Below are 10591 nucleotides of genomic sequence, written 5' to 3' on the forward strand. Positions count from 1 at the left end.
ACGCGGCCCAGGCCATCTGCCCCCAAGCCCTCCCGGGGCGGGCGAGTCCGGGGCAGGTCTTGGGGAACAGCGGGGACGGACCGCTCACCACTGACCACACCAACCCACCCTGGGCCAGCACCCCCCGCACACAACAGTCTGCTGGGCGCCCGAGGCAGTCGGTGGGCAGTGAGGCTGCGCAGGACCAGACCAGACCAGTCATGGGGATTGGAATCCTTTATTGAGCACTTAGACGAGCCCCATCCTCCCTCACTGCGCCGGGAGCTCCGGGCCCTGGTGGGGCACGGGCGGCCTAGGACTCGGACTCGAACATCTTCTTCCTGCCCTCCATGCCAGACTTCTCCTCGATGTTCTTCCGCCAGTCGCCCACGTCGCGCAGGTCCCGCTCCTGGGGACGGGCCAGGACAGGGCTCAGGAGGAGGCTGCGGGTCACCCCTTAGCCTCCCTGTCGCCCCCCCCCCTCCGCCCCCGAGGCGGGCAGCGCGGTCGAGCCCCCCCGCAGACACCCCGGGAGCCTGGGGCCGGGCCGCAGCGTACCTTCTCGGTGTCCTCCTTCTTGACCTGCTTCAGGTTGGCCCGAAGGTCCATGCACACCTTGTGCTTGGAGCCCAGCAGCGCCTTGAGCATGGCGTCAGCCGACATGCGCACCCGTCTCAGCGGGGGCCTCTTGAACTTGCCTCTCAGGTCGAACAGCTTCTGGTTCATGTCCTCCAGCTGCCGGCGGGGAAGGGCTGGGTGGGAGCCCGCGCTGGCCAGGCCCCCCGCCCCCTCCCGTCCAGGGCGCCCCTCGCCCTGTCCCGGCCCCCCCCCCCCCCCACCGGCCGCTCACCTCCTTGCTGCTCTTCTGGACCCTTATTTCCATGTCATACTTCTCCTCCTCGGCCGCGTCGATCTTGGCGTGCAGCTGCTTGCAGAGCTCCTGGGGGTGGGGGCAGCGGGTGGGCGGGCCGCTGCCCACCCGACCTCCACCTGCCCTGCCCCCTCTCTTGACCGGTGGGGAGACCGAGGCAGCAGGCCGGGGCGCCGCCAGGGGAGGGTACCTGCACTTCAGACATGGAGCCGGGGACGTGCAGTGGGGGGCAGTGCTCAGACAGGTAGTTCTGCTTCTCAGTCTCACGGCGACTCTCCTCCTTCTCCAGCTCGGTGGCCGCGATCTGGAGCATCACACTCTGCAGGGGGGGGGGGTGGGGGGCAGGCCAGTGAGGGGCTGTGGGGGCCTCGCCCCGCGCAGACCCCGGGACGGCCCTCTCGGGGCCAGCGCCTACCTTCAGGTGCTGTCTCCGGGCCGTGATGGCCCTGTTGCGTTTCTGTGGGGCAAGGGGGAGGGGGCAGAGTCAGGGCCAGCCCAGTCCCCAGCACCGCCATATCCCCTCCCGCTCAGCCCGCCCCAGGCCGGTGGGCCCTGTCTAGGAGGCAGCTGGACACCGGGGTTCCGGAGGCCCCGGTGGGGGGGCTGGGCCCAGGACACCTGTACCCAGGTGGCAGGTCGGGTTCAAAGGTTAAGGGGAGGGGAGAAGTGGGAGGTGCAGGGCATCCCTACAGAGCCAAGGCTGTGGTGGGGGGGGTCGGGGGGGTGGCAATCGGGAATAAGAAGCGATTCTGGTGACCTGGCCACAGCCTCACTTCCCCTGCCCCACGAGGCACTGGCAGCCACTTCCTGTTTTCGCCCCTGTCCTGGTGGCTGGGTGGGGCTCGTTCGTGGGGGGAGGGCTGGGCAGCTTCCCTTGAGCTCTGACCTTTGACCTATCCCAAGTAGGGGGTCCCATCCCCTCTGTGTCTCATGCCCCCCCCCCCAAGTAGGTACTCACCTCCTCACTGTCCCGAGAGTGCAGGTGGGGTAGGGGAGAGAAGACAGAGGTCAGGGCGTGGATGAGGCAGCGTGGGGGCAGGTGGGAGTGGGACGGGGCCAGGGCGGGGGCTGGGCGCTGTGGAGACCCCCCCCACCCCGGGGTGGGGGAGGGCAGGGGTGGCAGGGGCCCTGGGCTTGGATGGCACTTACTCCCCCATCCTGAAGTCCTGGGCTTAGAGCCTGTGGGAGAGAAAAGGCCGAGGTGTGAGGGCGGTGGCTCCTGTCCTGCCGTGGACACCGGCTGCCCAGGTTGGGGGTGGGGTGGGGGTGGGGGCAGGCCTCGCACCAAGCCTGCCTGTTGCCCTGCCCCCACTCCGACCTCCTTGAGGCTCTGTCTTGGAATTGCCAGGGTGAGAAGAGGAGAAAGTGTTCCCAGAATGTCCCAGGCAGGGCCCGGAGTGGCCGCAGCTGTCCCTGAGGGAGGGGTGGGACGGGCCAGCGCAGGTGGCCACCAGAGCCATCCAGCTAATTTTAGCTCTGCTCCTTCGGCTTTGGGCCCAAGTGCATGTGAGAAACCACTCCCCGCTTTGGCCTGGGGTCCCCCGACCCGTCAGATCTCCTCCTGGTGTCCCACCCAAGAGTGAGGCCTGCTGATCGGGGGGGCCGTCCTCGACCCCTGCCGCCCCCAGGCCGTCCCCCGACGCATCTCCGGCTCACGCCCCACACCATGCAAGCCCCCGAGAGAGGGCTGCTGGAGGTGGCCCCCAGCCCCCAGACCCCCACCCAGGGAACTCATCCTGCAAACAAGCTCCAGAAGCGCCTGTCCTGGCCTCTGCCGGCCGGGCTGGCCTCACCTAGAGTCTGAGCAGCAACGTGAAGAGCGAGGTCAGGCCGCAGCGGCAAGTTGGGCTGGTGGGCCCAGGGGGAGGGGTATAAATGGCCTCCCCCAGGCTGGGCCCCTGCTCAGAAAGGGCATGGAGCCCTCCTCAGACCAATGGGGGCACAGGGGCCTCCCCACCTGCCCAGGCCGCCTGGCCCGGCCCAGCCGCGTGCTGTCATCCAGTCCAAGAAGTCTTGGCGGTGGTGGGGGGGCCGGGGGGGGTGTACACCGAGGTTGGGTTGCTCTATTTAGAGCTCAGTGACGAGTTCGAGAAGCCTCCCTTGTTCTTGCAAGGAGCCTGTGGTCAGATGTACTTGGCCTCGCCGGGCCACCTCGGGGCACACGGCTCGAGATCAGCTGAGGGGTCACTCTGGTCCTAAGTCAGGGTCCACACTGCGGTTTCCCCACAGTTTCCCCTGGGCGGGCAGGCTTCCCGGAGGGAGCAGTGCCCTGCATCTCACTGCTGCCTCCCAGCCGGGCCGGGCATCTCAGGCACGAGCTGGCCACATCCCTTCCTTTCCCCAAGGCCCAGACCCCCAAACACGGCCTTGCGGCAGTGGCCAGGGCCCTCTGGGTGGGGGCTGCCCTCCCCTAGGTGGGATGCCACCCTCCCTCCTGGGAGAAGAAGGGAGGGCGCCTGGACGTGCAGCCGGCCGGAAACACCCTGCCCTGGGGTGGTTCCTGGCTCATTCGAACGCGTCCTTCAACCCGAGGACGGTGACACCACCGCCTGGGAACCTCTCCCTGACCTGAGGGGGCCTGGGGCCCGCCCGGCTGCCCGGGACTGAGCCCCGTCCCCCCACCACACACTGCCCGGGCCCCCCACCCAGCAGAGACATCCGTAGGAGCATGACTTGGCATCCTCTGAGCTGGGGGTGCGTGGCCCCAGGCCTGCCGGCCTCACGGGCCACAGGGAGGGTCAGGGGAGCTAAAGCCATCCAGATGTGTGGGGGTTATTGCTGCACTCCTGGCCGGGGCTGAGCCCCCGAAGGCCGGAGGAGGCTTCCGAAGGTATCTACTGCCCCCTGCCGTCTGGAAGAGGCGGCCCTACAGCGGCCTCTGGAAGGTTTGGGGCCCTGTGCGGTGGCGGGGGGGGGGGGGTGCGAAGCGGGCCCCCCCCAGGTTGGAGTCCTTTCCTTTCCCTCCACCATCACCACCCCCCAAATGCCTCCTCATCACCCACACTGTCCCCACGGGGCCGGCTCCAGCCTACCTCCCACCACACTGTCCCTGCAGCCCCGCTGACAGAGAGGGCTCCCTACCTCTTCACACCGTCCCCGTGGGGCCTGGAGGGGACCCCTTCACCCCCCGAGGCCTCGGGTCCTTTCCCCACAGCGGTGACGGCGGAACCCCTGCCCCGACCGTGTCCCCGAGGGCTCAGGAAAGACACAGCACGGCAACGGGAGGAGGCGTTTATTAGTGGTCCCGTGGGGCGGCTTGGACAGGCGCCCACACCGCAGCCTGGGAGGCCGAGGCCCGAGGGCGCTTTCAGGAGCCAGGCAAGGGCAGGTGCAGGCGGGGCTTCAGGGCCAGGGCGCCGTCCACCTCCCCGGCGGGCCGCAGGCGGTGCCACTGGGCAACAGGCCGCCGGGCGTGGGCCAGCATGTCGGCCCAGTGCTGCAGGGCCTGACCCGAGGCCCGCGCGCCCAGCAGCACCTTGCCCACGGGCTCGGCCCGGAACTGCGGGCCCCGGGCCCAGACGGCCAGCACCAGATCCACGCTCTGGGCAGAGGCGGGCAGAAGGGCAGGGAGGGAGAGAAAGACAGGGGTCAGCTTGGCCCCAAGGGTGGGCCCGCCCCACCCCACCCCACCCCACCCCACCCCGCCCCGCCCCTCCCACCCCTTTCTCCAGGCAGCCCACCTGGACCTGGCTGAAAGGCACGAGGAAGGTGAAGGCCTCGTTGAAGTAGGGGGCGGCCGTGCCCTTCCGAGCCGAGGTCTTTCTCTTCCTCCACTTCCTCTGGTTCAGCATGAGCTGGACCTTCACGTAGGGGTCTGGGCAGGCAGAAGGGGTCAGAAGGCATCCCGGGTCCCAGGGCCAAGCACAGGGCTCCCTCTCTCTCCATGTGGAAGGGGCAGGGAGGGCTCTCACCTGCCAGTCCCGGGCTCAGGCCTCGGGCCTCCAGCACGACGACGGTCAGCCGGCCCGAGCCGGGCACATACCGGAGCGAGAGGCACAGCTCACCCGAGGGCTCGGGCTGCGGGCAGCGAGATGGGGGGGCCTCGGTCTCCACCGCCCCCCGACCCCCGGGGCACCCCGGGCAGGGCCAGGCCGGAGTCCGGCAGTCCCTGGGCTCACCTCGGCGGTGCCCGGCGGGCCCAGCTGGTACCACTGCTCTAGGACGTGCTGCGGGTCCACGGTGCCCAGCGGCAGGCTGAGCTCAGCCAGCGGCTCGTGGGCAGAGAACCGCCCGAAGCTTAGCACCTGCACCCGCAGGGCGGTCCGAGCCAGCTCGCGCTGCGGCACCTGCAGGAGAGCGTGTGAGCGGGTCCCCTCGCCCCGGCCCCGGCCCCCCGCACCCCTCCCCCAGCCCAGACGCACGTGGAAGCAGCAGGTCTCGTGGAACGTGGGGCACAGCGTGCCACGATGCACCCTGGTCTCGTGCGTGTGCCCCGCCCCCGTGGAGAGGCTGACGCGGGCGTAGGGGTCTGCCGTGCCGCCCTGGCCCCCGGCCCTCAGGTCTGCGGCCTGCTTGAGGCCCACCTGGATCTGGGAGCCAGGGGCTGCTCAGCCGGGGGCCGTCCCCGGGCGGCCCCGCGCCCAGCGCCCGCCCGGCACCCGTCTCCCCTGCACACGCCCCGCGGACCCTCTGGGCCTGCAAGGGGGGCCCCTCACCTCCTGGCTTCCAAAGTCATACCCCAGGGAGAGCAGCAGGCGTCCCCAGTGCTGGGGGCCCCCGGGGGCAGACTCCGAGCTCTCCACGTCCGGTTGCACCTGGGGCGGGTGGGGACAGGAGGCGGGGGCTGCTGGGACCGGGCCCCCGTGGCAGCCCTGGGCCTCCCGGGCCCCAGCCCCAGGTCTGCGGTCCAAGCACCTACCTCCAGACCAGGCCACAGAAGGGCTCGTATCCTCAGTTCTGTGGCACAGGCCTTAACTGATGTGCCTCCCCCACATCCGTTCTTGCAGCACTGCCCTCCTCAAGGACCTTCCGTGGCTCCCCATGGCCCGACCCCTGGGGCTGGCGCTCGGGGCCTCCCTCCTCCTACACTGCCTTCCTCTCGCCTCTGCTCATCACTTCCCCCGGCCGGGAGGGTCCTCCCTGCCTGGGCCTTGAGCTGCCCTCTGGGACTGAGCAGCCCGCAGCTGGTGCTCCTCACCAGGTGGATGCTGGTGGTGCCCTGAGGGCCGCCCAGGCCCACAGCCTCCTGGCCCCTGGGCTTCTTCCTGCAGCCCTGTCTGCGGAGATGGCAGCAGCAGCAACAGGCGACACAGAGGAGGCAGGACACGGCGAGGACGCCGGCAGCCACAGCGATGGCCGTGGGCGCCCAGCTGGGCCCTGGGGGAGGGCACAGAAAGGGGCCTGAGGTGCATCCGTGGACAGCAGCTGCCCCCACCGGGCCCGCCATCCCCACACCCCTGCTGGGCATCCCGCAGCTCACAGGGGAGCCTGGCGATGAGGTCCGGAATGAGCCCGGGTACAGTTGTGGTGCCCGCCGGGGCCAGGGTGCTGTGGGCGTCTGGGGGGCGCCCCATCTCCCCTTCCTGCTGGCCTGGAGCAGAGCGCCCGGGTGGCCGGGTCACGCCCGGGGACGGCCCCGCGGCCCCCAGCCCCACTGCCCCATCTGCCCAGCAGCATCAGCCCAGGGTTTGCCTGGGCAAGGAGGCAGCCTGGGGTGGCTGGGGGCAAGGGCTGTGAGTAGAGCCAAGGGAGGAAGGCCCCGGCCAGACGGCCGGCTCAGCAGACACAGGCCCAGCCTCCTGGCCGCCTCCCCAGCCCCCAGCCCCCAGCCCAGCAGGCCAGGCCTTCCTCATTGCAGAGCCCCCTCCCTCCAGGCCTCTCTCCCCTGGGCCCTGGGATCTGCCTGGGGGCTGTCGCTGGGGTCCCGGTTCACCCCCGCCCTGACCTCAGGCCTGCCATGGTTCTCCGTCACACAGGTGGAGCCTGTTCACGCTTGCGGGGCGGCGGAGGGGGGGGGGGGGGCTCTGGCCCGGGAAGTAACCTGGGAGCGTGGGGGTGGGGGCTCTGAGGGACCGGGGCTCTGTTGAGGTCATGGGGGCAAGCAGGGGGAGTGGTGGGGGTCGACTGCTGGGGGGGAGCTGGTCCGAGCAAGCCCGGGCTGGAGATGCGTTCCTGGCCTGGGCGCCATGCCAGCCACGCCTGGGGAGAAGGGTGAGGTGGGGGCAGGCAGGGACAGGGTGAAGCTGGGAGAGGCCAGAACATTCCTTGCAAACTGACTCAGCAGCCGCTGCCCGGACCTGCCCACCTGCCGACCTGCCACCCTTCTTGCTGGTGGGAGGGGAGTGGGCCTGGTGTAGCCTCCCTGCCAGGGGCCTGGGGTGGGAGCACACCCACGTCAGGGACGTGGGGCTCTGAGCTGGGGGCCAGTGCCACGACGGGGCATCCTGGGACCCCAGACCCGCGGAAGTCTCTCTCTGGCTCAGCTCCTCCTCCCCCCTCCCCCCCCCCCCCCGGGGAGCACTGGTGGCCAAAGTCACGGTTCTGGCCACCAGGGGCCTCCTCCTGTTTGTCCACAAAGGCCAGGCCGGGCCACCCCCTCCAGGAATCACCAGGCACCCGGCCTGGATCCCCTGGCTCCTGCACGGCGCCCAGGCCTCACTCCCAGAACCACCCCAGCCCTTTCGTGTGCTGTGGATGGAGCCTCTGCTTAAAGAGGCGGGGAAGCGCCCAGACCCCAGGTGGCCCGGCCCCCAGGCCCGGCCCCGTCACCCCTGCAGGGGCTGTGTGCATGCTGTCCCCACGAGGCCTCTCACAGACCAGTAGGCGAAGGGACAGGAGCAGAGGCCCAGGCCCGTGGAGCCACAGCACCGAGAAGGGACGTGGAGGCAGGTCCCGCACGCAGAGGGAAGGGCCCCGGGCCTGGTCCAACACCCGCCCTCGCGCTCTGGAAATTGTAACCATTTTGAACAAGGGCTGCAAGTTTTCTGCACGGGCCCCACCAAGTATGGAGACGGGTGTGGCCGGGGGCCCCTCGGGTGAGCCCCTGCCGTGGAAGCTCACAGGTCTCCGGGCCCCATGTCCCCTGAAGGACACTCCCAGGTCTGCTCGATGGCCTGAGGGCTTCCGGGGGGTCGGAGCCCCCAGCTCCCCGGGAGCCAACCTTCCGGAAACGCCAGGGCCTGTGTGTGTTCTGGGATTGGAACAGCTCCACTGGAGGTTTTCATGGTGGAGAATTCCAGATAGGTTGTCGGCTGGAGAATCCCGGCGCGTGCGTGCCTGTGTGTGCGCACACGCCTGTGGGTGTGCGCACACCTGCGGGTGTAGGTGTGTGCGTGTGCCCCTCCCACGGCCCCTGCACGGGGGCGGGGGCGGGGCCGGGCACGGACGCACGAGTACTGCTCGCCTGGCAGGATTCCTGGGCCGGCCTGGGGAAGGTTGACCCCAGGACCGCAGGAGATGCCTGGAAGCTGGCCCTAGAGTGTCCCAGGACCCTGGGCAGGCTGGCCACAAGGGCTGCAGGACCCCAAGGCCTGGGAGAGGCACAGGGTCCCTCAGGACCGCCAGGCCCCCATGGTGGTGCAGGTTCAGGCAGGCGCGCCGCCACCAGGTGGCGCCGGCCGCTCCGCTGGACCCAGCCAGCAGGTCCGGCTTCTGGGAAAGTGCCCGGGAACCCCGGGGGGGGGGGGGAGGGGGGGCAGATACCCAAGGGCGACTCTTGGGGGCCATGGGAGGGCTGTCCGGCTCTCCTACCCCAGCGCCCCCCGCCGCCCTCCAGGCCTGGAGCCACCTCCGGGAGGGGCCTTCCCGCCTACAGCCCAGGAGGCCGGAGGTCCCTCCAAGGTTCCACCCCTGCTCCCTCTTCTGTGACCCGGCGGGGAAAAGCCTCTCTAGTGCTAAGGCTCTTTTTCCCCAGGAAGGGGGCTGGGCATCCTTCCTAAGTGGAGTCCCTGTCCCGGCCACCCGCTGTGGGACACACCCTCCCGCCCCTGTGCAGATCCGGCCTCAAGGCTCCTTGTGGAGCAGGACGGCCTCGTGGCCACCTGTGTGCACGGACCCAGCTTGGTTCCCACTGCTCTGTGCTGACGCTCGATGTTCCTTCCATGCCACCCCACCCTACTCGCCCTTCAAGGCCTGTGTGAGCCCCACCTCCTCCAGGAAGCCCTCCCCGTGACTCCCCACCCTCCGACCACCTGACCTGCCAGGCCGTTTGTGCTGGGTCCACCCTGCCTCTCCCACTCGGGAGCCCCGACTCCGCCAGGTGGAGGGATCCACGTCAGCCTGGGGCTGGGCACCCACGGAAGTCAAGCCAACCGCTGCCCCCCATCAACAGCCCAGCTGGCATTGTTTGTACTGTGGGAGGGAGCAAGTCTCCCCCTCGGGAAGAGCAGGGCTCCCCCAGATGTTGTTGGGGTGACAGTCACCACTCCCTCCCCCGCCCCGGTGTAGAAAATTCTCACCTGCTGCCTGAACTTCCTGCGGCCGGCCTGGCCTCCAGGCCTCCTCTCTACCTAGCACACGCAAGGAGCCGTGGCCGGGCCTCCAGTGAATGAGAGAGTCTGCTGGGTGGGGGAGGGATGTGAGAGGCAGGGCTTCGGGGAGCCCCACCTCAAGGCCGGAACTGCTGGCCCTCAGGAATCAGGGAACTCCCTTGGGAGGAGGGTCCCCCCTGAGACCCAGGTACCAGGCGTCCAGGCTCCGGGCCACCTCCAGGGGTCCCTCCAGGGGACACGGGGGCATTTCTGGTCCTCCGGAGGCCTGGCAATAAGGGGTTGACCGCCCACCTGGGCTGAACACCGGGAAGCGGGAGGGAGGGACGGCCGGACCCGGTCTGAGAAGGTTCTGCACCCCGAGGAGGGTGTCCTGAGCCCCAGGGACGTCTGGGTCTGGAGGAGTGCAGCTTTCTGGTGCTGCCTGAAAAGGCACAAGGCCACAGCTCGGCCAGAACCGCGCGGCTCGTGCTGGGCAGGGCTGGCCCGGACGCACTGTCACGTGGGCAAGCCGTCACCAGGCGACTATCTGGGTCTGCCTTGCCCTGCTGACGCCTGGGCTTCTGGACGTCACTCCATCCATGCCTGTGCCCCTGGCGAGGTTGGCCTGTCCCCAGAGCTCTGGGTTTCTGTTGGACCAGCCCCCCACCCCCGCCGCCACCCCCAGCTCCTGCTTTGACAGGGCCAGCAGGGCCTGTGACCTCAGCGCCCTCTCTGCTCTGGCCAGCTCAGGTCCCTCCCCGGGCCCGGCCCTGAGTGACCCTTCCAGGCCAGGGTGACTCTCTGAACCCACTCCTGCCCGCAGCCAGACGTAGAGCTGGTTAATGCTTAACAGGAGAGCCGGTGGCACGGGGGCCGCCGGCAGGACTGGTCAGGCCGGACTTCCGGGAGGCTCGGCCCCCGGCTCCGAGGTCGCTCGGGAGACGTTGCAGGTGGGGGGCGGGCTTGCGTGTGCGTGCGTGGACCTGCCGGTCACGCGCGGCTCTGGGAACGCGTCCCCCCCCCCCCCCCCCCCCCCCCCCCCCCCCCCCGTCCAGGGGCTCGGCGCTTTCTCCTGGTCCTACCCGGCGATGGGGATTTGGGAGAAGCGGCTGACGCCTCGGGGCCACGGGAGCAGGCCGTTGGGGGGCAGGCAGGCGCCCGTGCTCTGGGGGGAAGAAGCAAGGCCGGCCGCACGTGCCGCGGGGCCCTGGTGTGGCGTGAGCACATGTGCCCCGTGCGCGGCTCCCCCCCAGCCCCACTGTAGGGCCTTTGTGCCTGTCCCAGGACACGGGCGCCTCCACGGCGAGACGGGCGTCTGAGCGTCCAGGGCAGG

The 10591-nt window shown here is 69.9% G+C and overlaps 2 protein-coding genes across 5 annotated transcripts; both read right to left on the bottom strand.

Annotated features, from left to right (window-relative positions):
- Positions 1 to 207: 207 nt before the first annotated feature.
- On the bottom strand, positions 208 to 2008 carry TNNI2 (troponin I2, fast skeletal type). 2 transcript variants are annotated; one of them, XM_042958644.1, is made up of 7 exons: positions 2000 to 2008; positions 1809 to 1815; positions 1266 to 1307; positions 1041 to 1169; positions 830 to 919; positions 538 to 714; positions 208 to 388 (listed from the first exon to the last, which is right to left on the bottom strand). In XM_042958644.1, exons 1-7 carry the CDS (start codon positions 2005 to 2007, stop codon positions 293 to 295), a joined length of 549 nt encoding a protein of 182 aa, XP_042814578.1. In that variant the 5' UTR covers position 2008; the 3' UTR covers positions 208 to 292. The 2 variants fall into 2 exon arrangements, with proteins under 2 accessions (XP_042814578.1, XP_042814579.1); XM_042958645.1 differs by lacking the exons at positions 1809 to 1815; positions 2000 to 2008 and adding an exon at positions 1608 to 1640.
- Positions 2009 to 4075: 2067 nt separating this feature from the next.
- On the bottom strand, positions 4076 to 10349 carry SYT8 (synaptotagmin 8). 3 transcript variants are annotated; one of them, XM_042958296.1, is made up of 9 exons: positions 10341 to 10349; positions 6270 to 6380; positions 5988 to 6166; positions 5506 to 5604; positions 5212 to 5379; positions 4969 to 5136; positions 4762 to 4867; positions 4531 to 4664; positions 4076 to 4391 (listed from the first exon to the last, which is right to left on the bottom strand). In XM_042958296.1, exons 2-9 carry the CDS (start codon positions 6361 to 6363, stop codon positions 4158 to 4160), a joined length of 1182 nt encoding a protein of 393 aa, XP_042814230.1. In that variant the 5' UTR covers positions 6364 to 6380; positions 10341 to 10349; the 3' UTR covers positions 4076 to 4157. The 3 variants fall into 3 exon arrangements, with proteins under 3 accessions (XP_042814230.1, XP_042814232.1, XP_042814231.1); XM_042958298.1 differs by lacking the exon at positions 10341 to 10349 and adding an exon at positions 9571 to 9688; XM_042958297.1 differs by lacking the exon at positions 10341 to 10349 and adding an exon at positions 9247 to 9421.
- Between the last annotated feature and the right edge of the window lie 242 nt (positions 10350 to 10591).

This window comes from Panthera tigris, chromosome D1, assembly GCF_018350195.1.
Source record: "Panthera tigris isolate Pti1 chromosome D1, P.tigris_Pti1_mat1.1, whole genome shotgun sequence".
NCBI lineage: Eukaryota > Metazoa > Chordata > Mammalia > Carnivora > Felidae > Panthera > Panthera tigris.